This window comes from Chelonoidis abingdonii, chromosome 2 (assembly GCF_003597395.2).
Source record: "Chelonoidis abingdonii isolate Lonesome George chromosome 2, CheloAbing_2.0, whole genome shotgun sequence".
NCBI classification, from domain to species: domain Eukaryota; kingdom Metazoa; phylum Chordata; order Testudines; family Testudinidae; genus Chelonoidis; species Chelonoidis abingdonii.
The window spans coordinates 156,601,719-156,624,841 of NC_133770.1; the positions used below are offsets into that span (position 1 = coordinate 156,601,719).

At 43.4% G+C, this 23,123-nt stretch overlaps 1 protein-coding gene across 1 annotated transcript in view; it reads right to left on the bottom strand.

The window, feature by feature from the left end:
* Positions 1-23,123, bottom strand: part of CDS2 (CDP-diacylglycerol synthase 2) — a 47,724-nt gene that overhangs the window by 15,029 nt on the left and 9,572 nt on the right. Inside the window, exons 2-5 of the mRNA XM_032786680.2 lie at positions 4,735-4,877; positions 2,689-2,785; positions 1,430-1,527; positions 325-464 (exon numbers count right to left, since the gene is read on the bottom strand). Of these exons, the coding sequence (XP_032642571.1) occupies positions 325-464; positions 1,430-1,527; positions 2,689-2,785; positions 4,735-4,877 (478 nt within the window). The remainder of the gene's footprint in view (positions 1-324; positions 465-1,429; positions 1,528-2,688; positions 2,786-4,734; positions 4,878-23,123) is intronic.

The following is a 23,123-nucleotide window of genomic DNA, read 5'->3' on the forward strand; positions in this document are numbered from 1 at the left end:
CACAAGCTGTTAGGTAGGCAATCGCTATTATCCCCGTTCTATTGGCAGGGAACGGAGGCACGGGGTGGCTACGTGATTTGCCCAAGGTCAAGCAGGGAACTGAACATGGATCACAGAAGCCCTGGGTTGGAACTCTAACCACTGGACCATCCTTCCCCGCACTTGTATTTTGTACGTAAGGCAGAGCAAATCCACTGGGGACACTGGAGCCCTACCTGCTTACAGAAAAAAAAAAAAAAGTTGCATTTCAAGAGGCTGATGACGTAACCTCTGCTCAGAAATGGCAACGAGAAAAATTTAACTGGCGGAAACAAATAAAATTACCTGTTAAGTAGAGGGCAAAGGAAATGAAGCGATGGTATTTGCTAAGAATTCTCAAGGGCTCCTCTCGCTGGACCAGGGTGAAAAAGTAATCCGTTACCGTCTCGCCGTAGAAAAAGTAGTTTACACACAGCAGAAAGTACCTGTGGACAGAGCAGCATTCCCTTTAATAGGAACCTACAGGGGAATGGGACATGGTTAACCAGTATATCATTGGACTAGTACACTTAAAAGGTTAATCAGCTTGCACTATCTACACTGCGTGCAGGGGAGGAGATGCCTGAAGGTTCACATACTGGACAGCAGAATAATGGTGATTTTTATTTGAAAGTCTGCAGAAAATTCACTCACCCTGTGGGGGTGGACAGGAGTAGAGGGTCAGGCCTGATTCTCACTTGCATTAAGGTGCCCCGGGCAGTGTGAAGGAACCTTACTGCAAGTGTGTGGGAGGGGAAATAAAAAAAAAAAAAAATTAAAAAAAAAAATAAAAAAATCAAGCCCCACATGTCTTCTAATCAAAACATTACATCTTCATGTAGAAGCTATGGCTTCATTAAATGCCAATATTTGGCTGTCACCCAACCCCTACGTTATGGGAACATGTCAACAGCCCTGTTCAATTTTTGTTTAGTGTTATGGTATTTAGGAAGCTTTTTCCTTTAGGTGGCGCTGCTTAACAGTCTTCTGCAGGTTCCTAGCTACTAGAGGCAGTGCCCCCTTCCTTCACTATGGCATGCCATCACATGCTGGGCGCAGCCAATACAGTTTCATCCCAATCACACAAATACATTTCAGTGGGTAAATATCCCAGATGGCTCCCTACACCCTTAGACCTGAGCAATGCAACTGGAACCACAAGTCAAATGTTTACTCATCGCTTCGCTCAGGAACAGCATTCAACACCACCGCCTGGCACAGATCGGGAGCTTCAGACCTCGCTCTCATCAGACAAGCAATGGAACAAAGTGTATAAATATTACACTGGCTGCACATCAATGAGGCGTCAAGTGAGTCAGAAGCACTCTAGATGAAAGGCATTATGCACATTGAGAAGGATCATATTGTGCTCCTTGACTCTAATGAAGACCGCAGCAGCCGCGCTGCTTACCAACTGAGGGTCCTGAACCAGGGCAGCTCATATGAGCGATACACATTGTAGCCAATCGTGATAATCTCATGGAAACACTTGATCTGGACACACATCACCTGAAAAACAAACATTAAGAAGCACCATCATTCACAGATAAACTAAATCAGGACCAGATAATCTGCAATGGGATGCTAAGCGCATGTAAAAAGTGGGAGCCACAAAAAGAATTCTTCTATTCTCTTGCAAGTGACCTCCTCTACCCGCCCACCGCCACACCCTTAAAGCTGACATAAGGGGACTTCTCGTAGGCTGAGAAATTGTTCACTTGCTCAACCTGCTTACACCTAGAACTAGCAGCTTTCCCTGCCAGGCAAAATACATTCCTAGCCCTACTCCCTCTGAAGCTGTGGGCTGGCCCACTCCAAGAGCTCACAGCCTCATTTTAAGTTATGTCAGCACTTCTAACATTGGTTTTTCTATCATGAGTTCAGGTCAGTTCTGGGAGACAATCCCTCCTTCACTGGCACTTTAACAAAAATCACTGTTCATCCTATGCACTCAAGAGGACTGGCACTTCAAGACCACCATGAGGGGAGGAATAGCTCAGTGGTTTGAGCACTGGCCTGCTAAACCCAGGGTTATGAGCTCAATCCCTGAGGGAGTGATTTGGGGATTGGTCCTGCTCTGAGCAGGGGGTTGGACTAGGTGACCTCCTGAGGTCCCTTCCAACCCTGATATTCTATGATAAGGGAACATACACAGCCAGATTGTAGTTGGTACAGTCTTAACAAATTCAACGAGGCTGCCGGATGGGTTTGCCACAGCAGGGATTGGACCTGGAATCTCTGGATCTAAAAAGCATGCACCTCTACAGCATGAGCTGAAAATCCTGGATCTGGATCTGCTCTAAACAGACTCAATCCCAAAATAAAGCCCCACTTCAAGTACATATTATACACACAGAGTGCTCAATGGCAGACAAAAACTCAACCAGATTCAGCTCTCCACCCACGCACCTGGGCTGTGATAGCAATAAAGGAAACAGAAGGATTCCACCAAAGTGGCACCAATTAAATAGTAATTGTGACAAGGAACCTTATTCCCTGCAGAACAACAATTAGGCAGCTTTCAGTCATGACCAAACAGGACCAGGTTAGTGCTGGGAACCTTGAGGCAAAAGGCTCTGTGTATCCATTAACTTTCTCAGCCATCTACATCCCTGAGAACCATTCTCCCATAACGGTCCATTTAACGAAGGGTTTTGAAACAGCACTTACAATCATCATTAAAACCATGGGTCCCAGGTAGATGATGATGAAGAAGAACGCAATCATTGCAAGAGTGAGGATCCCTCTGACCCACCAGTTCTTCCATCTAGATCACAGGAAGAGAAAAGTGAACGTTAGGCAAAGGGCCTATCTAGCAGGAAAGCAGCAAGAGATGTACTTATTATCTCTTCTGCACAGTCTCCTGGTGAAAGGCGGAGGCAGGAAACAGCGGTGTATCCTTAGCTCAGGGGTGGTGAGAATATCATGCCATTCCATTAATCCAGCTCTGCTACAGAGAGAAATGCAGAAAGGGTCACACCACGGTCGTGTGGGTAAGCTCAAGAAGGGAGTTCCATGCTGGGGGACAGCACAGAAGGCGCTGAAGATTCGTTTGGGTGACAAAGTGACAGATGAAGGTGGCAGGGAGTAAACAGGAATAGACAGTTACAGGGCCTTGCCTAGTCTGAATTAGTTTTGTAGGAGTACTATGCCCATTTTACAGATATAGAAATGGAGATAAAGTTGCCCCAGATCACACAGCAATGGCAGAACTGAGGTTCAAACTCAGTAGCCCCAACATCCAGTACCCCCTCAGTCCACTAGGCCATGCTGCAAATAAACCTCTCAATGATCACTCTCTAAATCTGCTGAAATAAAAAGGACCATACCACAATTCTGCCAAAGAAAAGCAAACTCAACACCAAACTCGCTCAGCCAGCCCCAAAGCTCTCTCCACAGGTTGAGAGCAGGAACAGAATACAGCAATTTAAGCCAAGCCAGTTCCTACAGAGGGATCAGTTACCTATGAGCTGTGTTGCTCCTATCATCATCTACTGATAGAACAGAACATCCTGCCTAAGTTGGTGGTTAGTAAATAGTGGTTAGTAAAAATAAAAAAAAAATAAAAAATAAAATTTATTTAAATCAGATTTTTTGATAAAATGATTTTTGAGAAAAAAAACTTATCTAAAGTTAGTTTTAGATAAGATATATTATAGCTCCAAGATATATCTCATCATGGAATAGGGATTATAAATTCTAATTCTATCGTATGAGACAATATATTCATTAAATGTTTAAGAAAATTTTTATAAATGAGTTACAGTAGTTCATGGATTAATGACCCAATCTTATGGGGTTCCACAGATTTCTGTCTAGATTACTTAGGGTTCATCTTTCTATCTTACCTAATGGGGCTCAGTGCTCGGTCTAGAAGATACCATCAGAGATGCTTAGTTTTGCAGTTCTCAAACTGTGCATATGTCTCCAGAGGTAACATACTTGTTAACAGCAAAAAAGTTTTAAATAAATAAATAGATAGATAGATAGAAGTGAGAAACAATAGACCTCAACTCTATTGTCACTCTGCACATTTATGTACAGAGTTGATCCCTTACCTCTCTCTAAAAGTGCAAAGTTTCAAATAGTTCAATGAATAGAAGATTGTTGGGGGCGGAATAGATCTGGACAAGGAGAAGAAGTCTGGAGATAAATGTGAGAAGCGAGGGACATATGCTTTTTTGTTAAAATATCACGTTTGCTGTTGAAGAAAAAAAATCCAGAACCTTTAATGTGGTTGTTTTAGTTAAATAAAACAGTTAAAATATCTGTCTGGTGATGTTCTCCTCCTAATATAGCATGGCAAGAAAATCCTCCAAATATTAATGATTAACCATTGAATTAGAGATAGTTCACCTCCCAGTGACTTCATGAATATCTGCTTCAATTACCTTTAGTAAATGAAATAACCAAACAATCATTTTCTCATATAGCTGTAAAACTAATCTGAAAAGTTTTCAAAATAAACCACTGTTTAAAAATGTTTTGTGTGTACCTTTAAACAAAAAAACCCCCTACATCTATCCCGGAGTTGTGAAGAATATGTATTAAGGTTATAACAACCAACAACAATGCACTTTTATGTAGAAATCTGTGATTAAATTGAGTCTTCCTGACTAGTGATTTAAAGCAAATTCACCTTCATTAGTAAAAAGGGAAAGTGCACCAATTCGCTAGGAGCCTCAGGAGCAATAGAGAAGTTTTATTTAGTGCTACCTTGAAGATAGGTTGGAGAGGGCCCTGTTTAAGACCTCGGGAGTGTCATCTGATGTAGGTGCAGGAGGGGCCCCTCCGAACTCTGATTTGCTTTCACTGTCCGATGCGGTCTCTCCATCCAGCTTGTTTTCTGACTCAGGCTCCTGCAGGACAAAACACAGGCAAACAGTTGTATCAGATACCGGTGATCATTCTTTTGATCTTAATTTTAAAATGCACTAGATCAAGTCAGTCCACCTTATTCCACTCTTTATCTCCTCTCAGCACAGCCTGTAGCTAAAAGGAAAAGACGGCAAGATATTCTGGGCACAAACTGGCTTACTTCATTGACCCTATTCTTGTTTGTGAGCCAAACACTTAAGTGATAGAACCTATGGGGCTGAACCACCTGCAACTGAAGCCAATGGACGTTTTACTATAGACTTCAAAGAGAAGGGGTCCTTTTTTGTATCACTAAAGGTGCTTTGTAGTTGTTCTAAAGCCTGAACAATGCACCAGAGGTCACGGGTACATGGGTTTGTCAAGACGTGTCTGGGAACCCCAGGGGGCTCTCTGAGTAAGCAGTAACTCACAGAATTAGAGTGAAAGATCTCCAGAAAGATGGGGAAAACTTATGCTTTTGGAGATTGCATAGAAATGTACAGAGAACAATGGCTTAACTCATGTGCACTAAAATTAATGTCAAAGAAACCCCCCAAACACCAAGCAGGAAAAACACAATGTCCATAAGGAAGAATTTCTCATCATTTAAACCTGACTGTCCCTTTAAGCCACCGCAGCAACCCAATACCTAGGACATGTACCCAAGGCACCACCCAATCTGTATTAATGCAACACCCAACTAAGAGCAGAGCCCCACTAAGCGAGGTGCTGTACAAACACACAGTAAGAAAAACAGTCCACATCCCAAAGAGCTTACCAACAAAACAGGCAAGATGGACCGGGTGGGAGAGGAAACAAAGATTAAAGGGGATTTGCACAAACAGCAGAACCAGGAACAGAATTCTGGTGGGCATTCTGACTCCCAGTCCAGCACACTGCTTCTCTTCAGTCCTTTATACATCAAACAGCAGCAAAGAGAAAGATTTTTGCCTTCTGCAAGTGACCGTTAGCAGCTCAGTTTAGTACTCTACATTCCCTACGGTGCGGCGTGTGCCTATAATTATGGCTAAGATTATGTTACGGAGGTCACAGAATCATGACTACGAGAGATCATGACATTTTCCACTTCAGCAGGGGACTCGTGGCTGCCGTGGGCAATAGGGGGGACCCCAGAGAAACAGCAGTGGTGGGTGCTGGACCCAACTTCCTTATTTGGTCAGTTATTTTTAGTAAAAGTCAGAGACAGGTCACGGCTTCTGGGAAGTTTTGTTTATTGCCTGTGACCTGTCCCTGACCTCTACTTGAAAAACCAAAATCCATCACACATGACAAAATCTTACCTTACCTATAACATCCACACTTTCATGTCGAGTGGTGAGTCATGCCCAAGTCTCACGTTGGGCTCTGGGGGCTGATGTGCTAATTTTAAACCTCCCAAACAGGAGCGTGTTTTCAGGAAGTGCAGAGAGGGAACTAAGTCAGCAAATGCTTTCAGCTTTGTCAAACTTAATCTCCCTGGGCTCCTGCAACGTTCCAGTGCTCTGCTAGAGGAGACAGCATCTAGAGCTGGTGCGGGAGAAACTCCCCAGTAAACTAGAGTAAACATACATTTCAGTGTATCTGGTTTAATAAAATCCCGCAGGAACAAAAGCAAGATCCTTGTTTACTCTCCCTGAAAGCAGGGGAGGATATTGGCCCTAAAACATCAGGTAGCAATGGCCACAAGCCAGATTCCTACAGACAAGGACAACCAAGCTGTCAGAGCAGTATTTTTAGCCACTTCCATCCGTTGCCACGGGGGGGGGGGGGGGGTGGCATACCGACATCATTTCCTGGGGTGAGTGACCTATGGAATCAGAACAAAGCCACACCCCCAAACCTCCCTGTTGTACTATATACCACACCGAATTTGCTCAAAGCCAGTCTTGGGGGGAGGGAGGATTTGTTGTTCTTGCTTCTGGACTTTATTCCAAAATGAATAGCAAAAGCAAATAGGAACTTGAAATAAGTCTGGATTTATGTGCTGAACACCCTACAGGCCAGGTTTTGGGTTGCATTCAGTGAAAAAAAAAAAAAAGTTAAACATTTGTTTTTATATATCCTATGTAAAGTCCGCTGGCTCCTCTAGGCTTCCAAGAGTGACTGTACTACAATCAATAATCCTGTATCAGATACATGCCTCCACGCACCCAATAATTCTTTGAGTCTTCAAGTACAATAGAACTTCAGAGTTATGAACTGAGCAGTCAATCACACCCCTCATTTTCAACCAGAATTATGCAATCAGGCAGCAGCAAAGAAAAAAAGAAGCAAACAAGTACAGTACTCTGTTAAATGTAAACTACCAAAAAAAGGGGAAGTTTAAAAAAGGATTTGACGCGGTAAGGAAACTGTGCTTGTTTCATTTAAATTAACATGGTTAAAACCAGCATTTTTCTTCTGCACAGTAAAGTTTCAACGCTGTATTAAGTCAAAGTTCAGTTATAAACTTTTGAAAGAACCACCAGAACGTTTTGTTCAGAATTAGGAACAACCTCTGAAGTTCTACTGCATCCAAATCATTATAGGACATCACATGCTATGATGTCACTAGCTAAAAAGCAGGTGGACTGAGCATGCTTTGGACACGCAGGGAAAGGATGCTAAACCTGGACTTGCGTTGAATCCTTCCCCCACTAATTAGGCTGACCAAGTTATACTGATTTGAGAGAAGGCTCTGGAAAGAGATCACAGCCCTCCCCCCGCCCCCCCCCCTCCAAAAAATCGTTTCACTGTAGCTCAAGTATAGTGCCCGTGTAGCCTCTGGGAAAGTGCTGTTTTATAACTCTATATGGCGATATTTGGGGAATCACAAGATAACTCATCTGTGCCCCTTACAGCAATAGACGGCTTTGGTCTTGTGCCAGTGATGGAAGCGCACAGATGCACTAAACCAGAAGAATGGTCTTTTCCGCACGGATACTCATGAGTCCTGAAACTTAGGATGGCACTTTGCCTACTTCACTCGAGGTGGTATGTGATCTTCCCACACTGCACCCGCTACTCTACCTAAGCGCATCAGGTTGAGATGAATAGCACCAATCTAGAGAGGTCAAACATATTAACTTGTAAAAACCTACAGTATTTTATTTATTGTGCATTCTGCACAGCCACCTCTAACACGGAGCCTGTGTTTGCAGGCTGGGCACTGAAGGACTGAACGTTTTGTGGTTAAGCAGGAGACGTGGCCCCGAGAAGCTTCAGTTTTCACCCATTTGCAAAGTGGGTGAAATAATTCTTAAGTGCTTCGGAGAGGGTGGTGAGGTTTAATGTTTGCAAAGTGCTCAGAGACTAAGAGACAAGGCACCACAGACATGCAAAGTAACACTTTTATGCTTTATTTTCTGGGTCTAGGTTGGGAGGGAGAGAGAGATGGGGCAGTCTGGATGGCTCAGGCAATGTCATCTTCAGTCTCGCGAATATAGGTTCAACTCCCACCCAGACTGGCAGATGGTTATTTAAAACAGGATATGAGATTGTGGTCATTCTGCATTTTCCTGTTCTCAGCATGGGAGATCTCCATAGAATTCTCCATCTGGATCTTGCCATCTATTCCCCCATATAACCATCTCTGGCTGACACCAATAAATCAGAGTGTTCCCTCCGAATCAGGATTAGGACATGGGAGGGCAAAGTAATCTGTGGGAATGGAAAGGTATTCTGCCTGTGGACAAAGCACTTAGTCTGGAGCACCTTTCAGGAGCAATAATTTATTATACGCACACCCAGGCCTGACTTTTGAAGATGTCGATCACCCCTGGTTCTAAGATCTTTCCAGAAGAGTACAAAAAAAGGCAACCAACAGAACCCTGAACTGAAAGGGACACTGAAGGTACACTGCTAAATTAGGAATAATTTCTGCAGTGTGTGTTGACTGTTCCATTCGATCCTGACAGGCACTGGAAGAAAAGAATTTTCCCTGCTGGGAAAGTCACCAGTCAAGCTGACAGACAACATAAATTAGGTTTTCTTTTTAAAGCCACAGTGTCAGAGCAGCACTGCTCCTATGCTAATTCCTCTCTGAAACTGAGCTGGGATTATATAGGACATTTAGTGCTTAATAACATGGGTTAGGCTGGAAAAAGACTCAGTAATTTTCCACTATTTTTATACCTTATATAAATTGCAACCATCCCTCAGCAAAACATTGGTTTAAAGCAGCTGACCAGGGTGCTAAATAACTTGCTGTTTAGCAGGTGAATGATGTGCTGTGATCTGGTCTGCTTAATCCAGCTGTGGAATTTCCATAGTAACAACCTTGTGTGTTGCAATTACTTTCTTGACATGCAACAAACAAAGCAGACAGATCCTTAGACAGTTTGGTAAAGGATGATCATCAGGTATTAATACATCTTGCATAAAACTGGTTGGTCACAACAGGAAAACAACCTACATGTAGCACAGATGATGACAAATGATAGGCCACGTCTACACTACGGGATAATATCGAATTAGCTAAAATCGGTTTTATAAAACTGATATTATAAATTTGATTTCATGCGGCCACACTAGGCACAGTAATTCGGCGTTGTGTCTCCATGGTCCGAGGCTAACATCGATTCTGAAGCGTTGCATTGTGGGTAGCTCTTCCGTAGCTATCCATAGTTCCCGCAGTTCCCCCGCCCCTGGAATTCTGGTTGAATATTATTGTCGCGGTGGTTCTGGTAAATGTCGTCAGTCATTCCTTCTCCCGGATAAACATCAGCTGACACTTACCTTTCGCACCATTTTCCCTGGATTGCCTGGCAGACGCCATAGCACGGCAACTCATGGAGCCCGTTCAGCTTTTTTTTTTTTTTCCGGCAAACCGATGTGTACTGGATGCTGCGGACAGAGAGCGATACTCCAGTGCTACACAGCAGCATTCACTTGCTTTTGCATGATAGCAGAGATGGTTACCGGTGTTCTGCACCGTCTACTGCCGGAGAAAACTGGCAATGAGATGACGGTTATCTCTCCCCTCTGTACTGTCCGCTGCTATCATGAGTGCCCCTGGCTGAAATCAGCTGGGGGCGCAACGCAAAAGCAAAATTGGGATTGATCACTTGGGACTGAGTCATCCCTCCTATGGTTTCTAAAAATAGAGTCAGTCCTGCCTAGAATAAGGGGCAAGTGTATTAGAGGACCAGTGTATCAGAGCACAGCTGCTCCGTGTCAGTATTCACAGGGGGTGCCCATGCAACAAACCCCACCCATTGCTTCCCTCCTTCCCCAACCTTCCTGGGCTACCGTGGCAGATGTCCGCCCATTTGTGTCATGGAGATTATAAAGAATGCAGGAATAGAAACAAGAGACTTGTTAGTGAGATAAAATGAGCGGAGGCAGCCTCCCGGGCTATGACAGTCAGGCAGTACAGAATCTTTTTTACACAGGAAAGGGAGGGGCTCATGAAGCTCAGCCCCAGTTGCTATGATGAAGACGGTTACAGCCGTTCTGTACATCACTGGGAGAAACTGGCAGTCATTCCCATTTTACCCAGGCGCCAACGGCCAGCCTCACTGAGCCAGCCAGGAGCACTCGGGCTGATGGCGACGACGGATATCAGTCATATTGCACCGTCTAACCACCGGGGAGGGGGAGAGGGAGAGGAGTGGATACTGCTCTTCATGCTTGCAGCATCCGCGTTCTACCAGCAGCATTCAGTACACATAGCGGGTGACACTGAAAGAAGTCAAGAAATGATTTCTTTTCCCTTTTCTTTACGTGGTGGGGAGGGGGGGCTGAGGAGCTATTCCTGAACATGCCAGACACTGTGTTTGAACCTACAGACAATTGGAGCTCAGCCAAGAATGCAAAATACTTTTCAGAGACTTGCTGTGGACTGTGGATAGCTGGAGTCTTCAGTATCCCCTCCATCATGAACATCCATTTGAGTCTTGGTCTTCCCGTTACGCTTGTCACGCAGTGCTGCGTGTATCCTGGAGAATTTTTTTCAAACGCTTTGGCATTTCGTGTTCTCTGTAACGGAGCTCTGATACAACAGATTTTGTCACCCACTACAGCGATCAGAATCTAGTATCTCCCGTACGGTCCATGCTGGAGCTCTTATTGGATTTGAGACTGCATCGCCACCCGTGCTGATCAGAGCTCCACGCTGGGCAAAAACAGGAATGTTCAATTCAAAGTTCGCGGGGCTTTTCCTGTTTACCTGCCCGCTGCATCCGAGTTCAGATTGCGTCCAGAGCGGTCAGTGGTGCACTGTGCACCCGGAGGCCAATAACGTCGATTTCCGTCCACACTAACCGTAATCCGATATGTTAATATCGAATTTAGCGCTACTCCTCTCGTCGGGGTGGAGTACAGAAATCGATTTAAAGAGCCCTTTATATCGATATAAAGGGTATTGTAGTGTGGACGAGTACAGCGTTAAATCGATTTAATGATCTTTAAATCGATTTAAACGCGTAGTGTAGACCAGGCCATACAGACAGAGGAATGGCAGGTAGAAAGATATGCCCATCGATACTGGCCTGTGATTGTAAGGGTTTGATTTTTAGGTGACTGAATAAAATAAAAAATTCGGCCACCTATGTCTCACGTAATAAGTGCAATTCCTATTGATGTCAGCATCAGCTGTTGGGGGGGGAGGGGATCCCAAAAAGCATTTCAATTTGGGCACCCTCAGAAGGCATTCTGTAAAAGTGTTGGCTTTACCTGTGTTTATTACTAAAGAAAGTTATCTGTTACAGCTTGGAATCACAAGAGATTCAAGGGAGACTAATACCCTTTGGTTATGCTTGCAAGACAGACTATCATCCAACAGGCTCACGGAAGCGATTCAAGATGTGAGAACACATCACCTGACACTCTTGTCTTGAGATCTTTTGTTTCCTATCACGTATTCATGTTTTAAAAGGTCATGGGCCAGATGCTCCTTGCTCTTCTTTCTAGAAGTGTGCTGCTCTTGCGCTTGAGGCACTGGACTGGGATTCGGAAGACCTGGGTTTTCAATTCCTAGATGAACCAACCTTCCTGAATCTTTGTGCAAGTCACTTAATCTCACTGAGCTTGTTCCCTATCTGTAAAGCAGGGACAATACACCTCTTGAGGTCCCTTCCAGCCCTATGTTTCTGTGATTCTTCTCCTCCTCTCCTGCCCTTGGTCTTGTCCCTTTAGAGTGGGAGGTACACAAGCTAGTGTAATGAACTTAGCTAGGGACTTTAACATTTAATGCCTCACTGGCTTCACTGTAACTACTTGGGAGAGTGAGGCTTGAAGGATTTGGCCTATATGCTAAGTCTGAGGCCTCAAAATACTATTTCAACCTCCCCACTCAGTTTACATTCTCTGCATCTGTCAGATCCCTCGTTCCCCAGCTGCTCCCCTGAGAATCGCTCTGGGCTACTGATGCTCCAAGTAGCCTTCTATTCAACTCCACTAGAGCAAAATCACTCTCTCTGCATTCACCGGTTCCTTTACATAAGAACTGCAAAATGGGGTCAGAGCAGCGGTCCTTCTAGCCCAGTTTCCTGTCCCCAACACTGGCCAGTACCCAGGCTTCATGGGCAGTGTACATAACAGGGCAGTTGGAGTGATCCCTCCTTTTCTTCCCCTCAAAGCTTCCGGTCACTAGAGGTTTAGGGTTTGTGCCGAGCATGGGGTTGCGTCTGACCATCTTGGCAAATAGCCACTGATGGACCTATCCGCCGTGAACTTATCCAGTTCTTCCTTGAACCTATTTAAGCTTTTGGCCTTCACAACATGCCATGGCAAAGAGTTCCACAGATTAACTTTGCATTGTATGAAAAAGTATTTCCTCTTGTTTGTATTAAAAGTGTGCTTATTTATTTCACCTGGTGACCCCTGGCTTTTATATCGTGGGAAATAACACTTCCCCATTTACTTTTTCCACACCATTCATGATTTTATAGGTCTCTATCGTGTGTTGTCTTAGTTTTTTACTAAAGTTTCAACCGGTTTGCCCAGTTAAGCTCATTGGCCTGTAACTGACACGATCGCCTCTGTGAAAACGTTTCTTCACCTGTGGAAGATCAACAAAATGGGGGTGATAACACTTTGCTCTTCCGCAAAGATGTTTTTGATTCTAAAACATCCCCTGTGGGCGTCTTATCTCCTTTTTGTGGTTGCAGATACTGAAGCCCAGAGAAGCTAAAAGATTTGCCCTCATGTCATATAGTGAGTCAAAGTCAGGAACTATACCCAGTACCCCAGACTCCTCATCCCCTTTTCCAGCAACTGACTGTATTCCTTCCTGAATGAGAGCCTACATCGAGCCTCTTCCCTGCACTTCAAACAGCTGATCGTGGAGACCCAAAAAACAAAGAGCTTGTAGCAGGTTAAGCCATCTTCCAGGGAAGCCACCCAAAAATAAGTCTCCTCCTTCATTTTCATATTTTGAGTTCCTTCACAAAGCCCTTTTTGAAAAGTAAAACAAAGTATGTGGGGGTGGGGAGGGAGGGAGGTCACACAAAGAAAACATTACTAAAATTGGAGCCGTGCAGAGAGCTCTTCCAGGAGAAAAGCCAGACAGAGCCTTTGCAGCCCGTACTATGATCCTCTGATCTCAGGCTAGCACCAGAAAAAACTGTGTCTGATCTTCTCCCAGCCATGGCATCCCCCTGCTGCTAAGCAGACACCTGTCAGGCATTTACAGAGACTGCTCTATTCCACCTCTCACATAAAAGACAGATACGGGTGCTATAGGAGCTAGGTAAGAATTCAAATAGCCCACCCTAAATCTGAAACCAAGCCTGAAAGTCAGGTCATTCTGGGGTAATAAGGACCATGAGCAGACAGTATCAATACATCAGTCCAGCGGAGCTGCAAGGTTCCCTCTAACTGCTCTTAAGTCTAGATTTTATTCCATCAGTGATGCGTTAGCCGTAGATCTTGAACCATGTTGCACACATGATATTGCCTCACATAACACTGGGTTTCTATATGAAAAGGCTCAGTTATACAAAAAAGTTGCATGTACTGCATCAGATACCAGGAAACTTGTTTCTAGTCCCTGCACTGCAAACACTCTTCAAACACACACACACACACACAGCCAACTTTTTACCCTTAACCCTTTGTTTGTCAACTCTCTATTTAAGAATATAATCTGCACTGTAACCAATTCTCTTTTATCTTTAACAGAAAAGCTAGTCATTAAAAAGTGCAACAGTTCTGGCTTTGTTTGAAATTTACACACCTCCAAAAAACCTTTACTGCTCTTTATAGGCATAATTTCAAGCCTCTGTAACAAAAATAGCCCCCAATTCCTTGCAGATGGAAGATAAAGGATGAACAAATTTGATGACAATAAAGTGCAAGGATGTAATTGTGCCCACAAAAATAGGACTCCTTGTTTGAAACAAGTCAAGCTCTGCAAGTTTAAAAAATATTTTTGAGGGTACAGAAGGGGATGGGGAAATACACTTGTCAGACAAAGGTCTGAAAGAACCACACTTAGATTTTTTTTTAAACCACTCACAGTCCAATTACAGCCATTTTACATAAGTGGCAATGGGGGTAAATTATATCTACCCATATTTAAGGTTCCTTTTCATTACCAGAGTGGAGAAAAAGTGGTATTAGAGTATATGGACCATCAGGCCATTCACTGGGTCTGGGGAGAAAAAAAAAGCCTCCCTTTAACTTCATTCAACATTCTAGCAAGACTACTAGAGGAAAGTATGTATGCAGTGTTATGTTTGTATAGCAACACATGATTTATCATGACGGATTAGATCACTGATCTAAAAAAAAAAAAGAGCCTGGTCTCCTGCCACCAGCAGAGCCCAATTCCAAGTTCTTTAGGGAAAGGCAAAGAGGCACCCAGCCACGAGGGCTGGCCAGAAAACAAGAATTCTGTTTCACAAAAAAACAAAACAAGCGGTTTCATCATTTGTTTTCCTTCCACGTTCAAAAGGTTTTCGTTCCAAATTTTTCATGAAAAAAGCATGAGACCTGCTCCAGACGAGTCAGTAGTCCATAGGTTAGGGTACTCACCTGGGATGCAGAAAACCCTTGTACAAGTGCCTACTTAACCTGATTCAGAGCAGGGCTTTGGACATCCCAGGTGAGTGCCTTATCCCAGAATAACCAATAGCCTAGAGGTTGAGCGTCTCTCTCAGCAGAAATTCCATCCTGGATCAGAGAATCCTGCCCAGTGAAATCTGTCAAAATAGATACGTTTCTGCAAAAAGTGTGTGTCAACAAATTAGTATCTTCCAGTGGAAAAACATTTTGGCAATTAATTCCCCACCATCCCTACTAGCCTCCAGGAAGCGTTGTGGAGGGTGGGGAGAGCCGGCAGTCCAATGCAGCAATCGGACATTCTTACTTTCTCTTGGGGAATCACAAATAGGGATTATAAAGTTATGCGGACTTTGAAAAATTTCAGGCACATGACCTCCTCCAGCAACAAGTGCCACCAGCTGAGTCTGTTGTGTAACGACCTGTTTTCTTTTATACAAGGCCATCAGTCTGAGCGATCCCTTCTCAGAATACAAGTCAGGTACTAATCAGTTCTCTTGGAAGTAATTCAGTCGAATCACAGATAGACACAGTTGGATTAGATGGACCTGTGTAATACTTACAAGCTTCCGAGATAACCTTACACACAGAGGAAGTTTCTTCCTAACCCATGAAGGATACGGGGTTATACCACTTATATTTTTATCTCTAGGAATTATTTTGGGGTAGTTCTATGACCTGTGTCATACAGGAGGTCAGACTAGACAATCATAATGGTCCCTTCTAGCCTTGGAATCTATTAATCTTATTACATCCAACTGTGGATGTTGCTTGCCATATAAACATCCCTAACCCGTCTGAACTTTACTAAACTCATAACCTCAATACTACTATAGCAAGTAAAAAGCACGAGTTTATAAACAGCAAGGGAGAACAAGAGCCTTGAACTGTACTGTAGCGGCTGAGAACTAAACATCTGTTGTATTCATCTAATACACCTCTACCCCACTATAACATGACTTGATACAACATGGGTTCGCGTACATCATGGTAGCAGTGGGGCTTGCTGGCGCTTTAAAGGGTCTGGGGCTCTGGCTGCTGTGAGGAGCCCGAGGCCCCTTTAAATCCCGCTGGAGCCCTGCCGCCCCTACCCCGATATAATGGGGTTTCAGCTATAAAGTGGTAGGGATTTTTGGCTCCCCACGACCGCGTTATAGCAGGGTAGAGGTGTAACAAACATCTACTGATAGCTATTTTTCAAGCAAATCCTTGGGTGGTGAAAGATAGTCAATAGACAACCCACAGGTTAAGTAGGTTGTGTAAAATTACCAATTACTTTTTATTGGGGTAACACCTAGGAGCCCGTCATGGATCAGGGCCTTGCAGTGCTAGGCACTGTACAAACAGAACATGAAGACTATCCTCGCCACAGAGTGTTTACAATCTCTTTTGGAATGTGTTTTTCAATTTCACGGGCTGCCTCTGCCTCATCCCTTAGTATTGCATTAGCAAAAACGGTACACAGCAGCACCCAAACCATCTTTCCTGATCTCATGATATATTACATCTTCCTATCCCCTCCCCTCTTATTAGCATCATCTCTTGGTTGAAGAGCCCTGCTCCTCTGTTTTCCAGGTTAAATTATTAGTTCTTGCCGGCCTTTCTGAGAGCACAGTTTGTACCAGTACATGTTATAAACCAGGATATTGGACACGGGTTCTGGAATAAGTGAAACCAATTAGTAAGGGTAAAACAAATACAATCTTCTTTTATTGTGGCTTTTTGGACTCCTCACATAAGTGAGCATCATTAAAAATACTCATGCACGTTTAGCCCAGCCTTTTCCCACATGGACACTGAGCATCAGCTATTTGCCTGAGTATCTGTGACATGATCCCAGTTGTCATGGAAACAAGTGGCAGTATTGCTATGCAAAAACTTCACCACCAAATGGGGAAACCGACCCAAGCAATTAACAGCGTTAGATTTGTATTAGTTCAAGAAATCCTTTTATCTGTGCACTCACCTCATCTAAATGGAAAGACAGATTTATTCTTTTTGCAAGAATCAAGCAAGAAGCAGAGACAGAAAATACTAACTATTGCTAAAAAAAGAATTGGGCTTTGGGTCAATAGAACTGACAACTAAAGAACTGGGAACAATTCAGTAAGGCCCCAACTTACACTACTGGTGTGCAGGAAGCAACTCGCATGTGGAAGGACTTGCAGAATCAAGGCCTAAGTAATCAGTCAAATGAAATGCAAAACTTGGATCTTGATCAATTGCGGTCATTAATTATCCCAAAGCACTTTTCTTAAACAGCGTTAGCCACTGTGCCCTAGCCAACTGTCAACTCAGGTACCTACACTCCACCTACTTACACTCCCTTTCTTTTAGGGAACCAATTTATAGCTACTACAAGAGCTCTGCTCCTCTTTGTTAGTCTTGCAGATGAAATGGGTCTTGGGAAGGATTTAAATGTAGGGAGAAATGGAACAAAACTGGCAAATCAGATACAGTACCAGATCCTTAGTTGCTCTGCTGGATCTATGTTCAGAAATTGCTTCTTCCCAGCTGCTTGATCTGCTTGTGTGCAATATCTTCCAGAAACTGAGGCAACTAATTAAGTGAAGGGTGAAAAATCTACCCTGCTGAAGGTCTGACAATGAGACTAAATGTAGAGGATGGGGAAGAGTCAACAATGTAGCAATGTTCTTTGGGAGGCGTGGGGGGGAGGGAATCAAACTGCTCTAGGTACTTCTGGGACCACGATCTGCTTCATGGAGAACAGAATAGCACTCTTCTACTGTACTCCTTCTTGGCTGTGTGTGTTGGGAACCTGAGCCTAGAAGCATTTCTCCACTGACTTCTGCGTTCATGAGAGAGAAAAATGCAGCCCAACTCCATGGACATTAAACAGCTCAGTGTATGTGGGACCAGTGAAATGTGGGAGGAGGTGCTTGTTTAGCTCTGGGTTTGGGACAGATTAGGGAGGCTCATTCCCCTAATTTCAGCAAATTGGACTTCCAGCAAAAAATAAAAAACAAACAAAAAAAAAAACCAACAGTACAGATGTAAGCCCACAATCATGTTCTTGAGGTAATGTCACACCAGATGCTAAAGTGCTTGCAAAAACAGAGCTCTAATTACTTTCAGGTAGTCCGATAATGATTATGATTTCCTACTTGGTCCTCAAGCCCAGGCTCCAGCCTGAGCCTGAATGTCTACTCTGTAATTAAATAGCCCCTTAGCCCAAGTCAACTGGCATGGGACAGCCACGGGTAGTGTAGACAAACCCTTACACACTTGCTCCCATTTCCTTCTGGTTTCAGATGGAGATTTGCCCCTCAGGAAAATGTGACTTGATCAATACTACTCCATCAACCCCAGCTTTCTGCCTCTGGCTGTAGTCAATAACTAGGTGGTCCAGGAATGTCAAATTGCCACCCGATAATGCTACTCACTAGGTGTGCAGTGCTGCATGCTTTGGGACCTAGGAGAGGAATTCCATCCTGACCACAGTGTTGATCAGCATGTGCTCTGAAGCACTGTCTATCTCATCAATATTCCTGGAGAACCCATCACTGTGCGCAGTCAGGAAAGTAACTGAAATACAATCCATGAGGAAGGTATTTTCTAAATGGACAACCTACCCAGTTCTTAATTACTGAAGGACACTCTCCACTGAAATATATTGCTTTCCACAACCAAATCTCTGTACAACTTTTCATGAGTGATGTACCGGAGTATTCGGATTCTAATACCTAAACTGTATTGTTAAATCTATTCACCTCAATTTGGGTTATTGCTGATTATGTACTCTATGCATCACGGGATTTTAAAAACAAAAAAAAACTTTCTATTTGTGGATAATCTAAGCACTATACCCAGATGTGCAGAGACTCTTTTCTCAACCTATGTATTATATAATTATTGTAACATTAGCTTTAATAAAAAATTTATATTTGAGTACTAGGAATATAAAGCGCGATTACCCCTCTGACGGGGGGCATGGATCAGCGTTCATGTCGCATTCCCCATCAGTACCTGGCCCAAGTCAGGGACGCGAATGATCCGACCAGCGGAACAAATTCCGTGATGAATCCTGGTCACGTGCCATCCGAGGAATGCTGCGCATACACTAAGCCCACCCCTCTATCACCACTAATGCATATAGCTATTTAGGATACTCAATTTCCTCTGTGTACGTGTATCTCCATGGATCGATGCAACAATGACAAAGCACGCCAGATAGGTGTCAGTGCTAAATGGTGCTCTAGCAAAGAGAAGCAAACTGAAAAATGGGTCCCAAAAGGACTCTTTACAATACGGTCTAGTAAATGTTTTTTTCAAACAAGTCTAAATATTAGGCTAGTGCTAAGATGACAGAATCTTTCAACCACTGTATGTTGTAATACACAATGCAATAAGGCTTTTGCAAAGGACTCTGAGCCCAGTACATTTACCCTCTTGGAATAAACCAACTCCAAATAGGACTTTTTTCTGAGTGGGGGGGGAGGACGGGAGCACATCTATCCTCACAGCTAAACATCATGCTGTGCTGAGTGAGTGAGTCACCAGGATATGTTGTTCTCAGTGAATCACACTTGCTGACACCAATATCAAGTTTTTATCTGGCTGTTGCTGGGCTGAATGCAGACTGCACACATCTCTGATCAGATCCTACTGACTTGCGAAATTTGATTGTGTTTGACACAAAGGTAGCGAGGGGACAGTAATACTTCAGTCAGCATGTGTTTTTGTGATGTTATATACAGTTGCTCTCTGTTTATACGCATGTCCTAATTCCTAGATGCTTACTGAACTGGAACACACGGGAAATGCCTGCGTGAATAAATGTCTGACAATTCTCCCATTTTACTTTATTTTTAAATAAAAGAACCTTACAGGCTTCATTAAGTACCAGATTGGTGGGGATGCCTGCATGGGGAAACTAACTGCCTGTCAACTCAGTCTGGCTCTGTGGGGTGGGTAGACAGTTAGTTGTATGGCCTATATCTAATTGCTTCTTGAGTGACTTCAGATGCCTGGCTTTTCTTCCAGCCAGCTTGAGAATTGGTGATGACTACCTCAACCTCTGACAGGCCAGATCCTGTAGCTTTCTTTTCATTGCATTTTAATTGTTCATCACTTCTAGGTCTCTCTTCAACTTGCTGAAATTCAACCGTCTGAGCCCAGGAATGAAGCACCTTCAACAGCAGAGAAATTTTCTCTCTTGAGTAATGAGACAATACCTGTCACTTCTGTAGTGACATTCATCCCAAAGATTCCCACAATGCTTCGCCGATATCAGCAGTGGGCAATGCCATGCCTAGGTGCTAACTGCTCTATAAGCACACACCAACGCTGTACAGCAGCGTGGGACAGAAAGTAAAGAAAGCCATTTTCCAATGAAAGGAAGTAAGTGGGTGGAATGTAGGTGTATATATTGTGCTCTTCTATATATGACATTTAAAATGAAGCTACTTGTTTTTGTCCCCCTTTTGGATGCATTTCCCTTGAAATTAACGTGCTTTAAACTGAGCTCTTGTCTGTCCCAGAATAGAAAAGGCTGAGGAAGAGCTGGGTAAAGTAGGTTCTACGTGTATAGGGCCCTTTGTTTTCCATTTTTTTTGTTTTTAATTTTTCCCAGAAATTTATCAGTGTTTATTACCAGAACAACAAAAACAGGTGAAAATCAGTGCAAAAAAAATATATGTATTTTTTTTCTGGGTAAATATCGGGGGTTTACTTTGGTGGATGGAAAGATGGGGGGGGAGGGGAGTATTCAGTAGATTAATGTTCTGAATTCCATCCATCAATGTGATTTGCTGCAGAACTAAAACAGAACTCAAAACACAATAGCCCCTCTGAGTTTAAGAAAACAATACATCCTCTAATCCCCCAATAAAACTTTTCATCTGAATAAACAGTTTGCTGTCGTAGACTTGTAAATATTTATAGAGTAATAGTTCTATTTAATAATTGGGCCACACCATTTGCAGCACATACACTCAACTTCATCCTTTTCTCCTGTTCTTGTTTCTTAAAATTTTCAAATACTTTCTTGTATTCTGAAATGCATTTGGATACAGATTTTTGTTTTCTTCCCATTTTAGTGGGTCAAATCTTTAAACCATTATCTGCTAACAGCTTGAATGGGCACATGGTGGGCATGAGATTCATCAGTACATTCAGATGCGCAGGCACTTCAGAGCTTGCATACGTGTCTGTTTGTTTATTGTGTGTATCTTGTAGCCTAACACATAGTCTTAGTTCCACAGGCCTCTTTGCATATATACACAGACTAATCTATTATTGTAATACATATATCGTATGCAATATGTTGTATTTTCCTAATAAAACAAGTTATTTTTATATATTTGAATGATACAAAAGTAGGGTGAAAAATCAGAAAAAAAAGAATATTTTGTAAAACTGGCATTTTTTGGTAAAAATAGGTTTAAACTGAAAACGAAGGGGCTTGTACGTATAGCAGTGGTTTTCAACTTTTTTTCATTTGCAAACCCCTAAAAAATTTCAAATGGAGGCGCAGACCCCTTTGGAAATCTTAGTCTGCAGATCTGTGGACCACAGGTTGAAAACCACTCACGTGTAGGGTCAATAAACAGAGCAAGAGGGCGATTTCTTCTTTCACCTTGACTGCTGTGGGTATAAAAAGCTTCACGAAATGTGAAGGAAGGCTTTATTGGGACACTCTGCTGTGTCTGTTTGGTAATAGCCTCCTGTCCCAGATCTGGACTTTATCGTCCAAGACCTGGGTGCTTACCTGAAACTCCCCCAAGCTCACTACCAGCTTGGATATTCTCGCTGCCACCAGATCAGGAATTATAGGGCCTGACCCCCCTTTCCTCTCTCTGGTGTCCCCAACCCTTCCTTTTGGGGACCCCAAGACCCAGACCCCTGGGTCTCTCTCTCTCTCCTCTCCAGCTTCCCCCCCTTCCTGGGTTAGCCGGTGCAATCTATAACTTCACTCCTTGAATACAACCGGAGAGGCAATCTAGCTCCCGAGGCTAGGCATTCACCTAGTCAGCTCACACAAAGTTCCCCTCCCTTTGTCCTGCAGCCTCTCCCGCCCTGGGACAATAGGAAGGTGAGACACAGAGTTTGGGCTTTTCTCCCCCTCTGCCTCACTAGGAAAGAAACTTCCACAGGTTTAAAAAGAAAACTTTATAAAAAAGAAAGAGAAAATATAAAACAACAATCTTGCATTAAGAAACTCAATACAGGCTCTTGCTTATAAGAAAAGATGAATAAACAGTCTGATTTAAAGATAGCCCGATTAAACCAGTCCAAAAATCAACATACATGTCAATACAACACAAAGCTCATCATAGCCGAATTACGTTGCTTTCCTTTGTACTCACAGATGTTTAGGAGACTTTGAGATAAGATGGAGTTGGAGAAAGCTTGTCCTCACAGCCAAGGAAACAACCAAGACACAGCAATCCACATCTGTACATCAACACAAAGCTCTTCATAGCCGAATTACTTTGCTTTCCTTTGTACTGACAGACTTTTAGTAGAATATTTAAGATAAGAGGAAGATAGGAGGAAACCTTGTTTACCCATAGCCGAGAAAACAACAAAGACCCCGAGTATCCAAATTCCCGCCCCTGACTTTAAACAATCCAGTTCTCTGACTGGTCCTCTGGTCAGGTGTTTGGTTACCCTTTCCAGGTAAAAGAAACTTAACCCTTACCTTACCTATCTACTTATGACAGTCTGACCAAGAATCAGGTGGTTACACAATGCATGAATTCTGAACATTGTTCTGATTTTTACTGCACGTGCAGTTTGCTCAGTACTAAATCTCAGCTCCTACCGTCACATCTCTGTGTACATGCACAAACTCAGATTTTAAAAATGGCCACTCTCTCTCACTTCAGCTCATAATTTTATAAGCACAAAATGTCACACAAAGGTGGATTTGTGCTCCCCATATACTTTAGGAATTCTTGGGTAAAGTTTCAGGTGTGTGGTGGGAAGGGTGTGATGGGTTCCCCCAAGGGTGCCACCTGGAACTGGGATACCACTGACCCATCAGCCTGGCCTCCCACACACACTGTGCTGCTGTGACAAGCTGCAGACACACTCCCTGTTTTACAGTTTCACCAGCATACACACAGGTAGGGATATGCCCAGCTGCAGTTACATGCAGGCTCTCTGCCCAACCACTGCATGTGAATTAACAATAGAGGAGCTACAGCCAAAACTACCACCAGCTTCCCAGCCTGGAATCCCAGAGGGGTACCGTCCTGCCCTGGTCCAAACCCCAACCAGTATGAATTTATTGTCCAGTT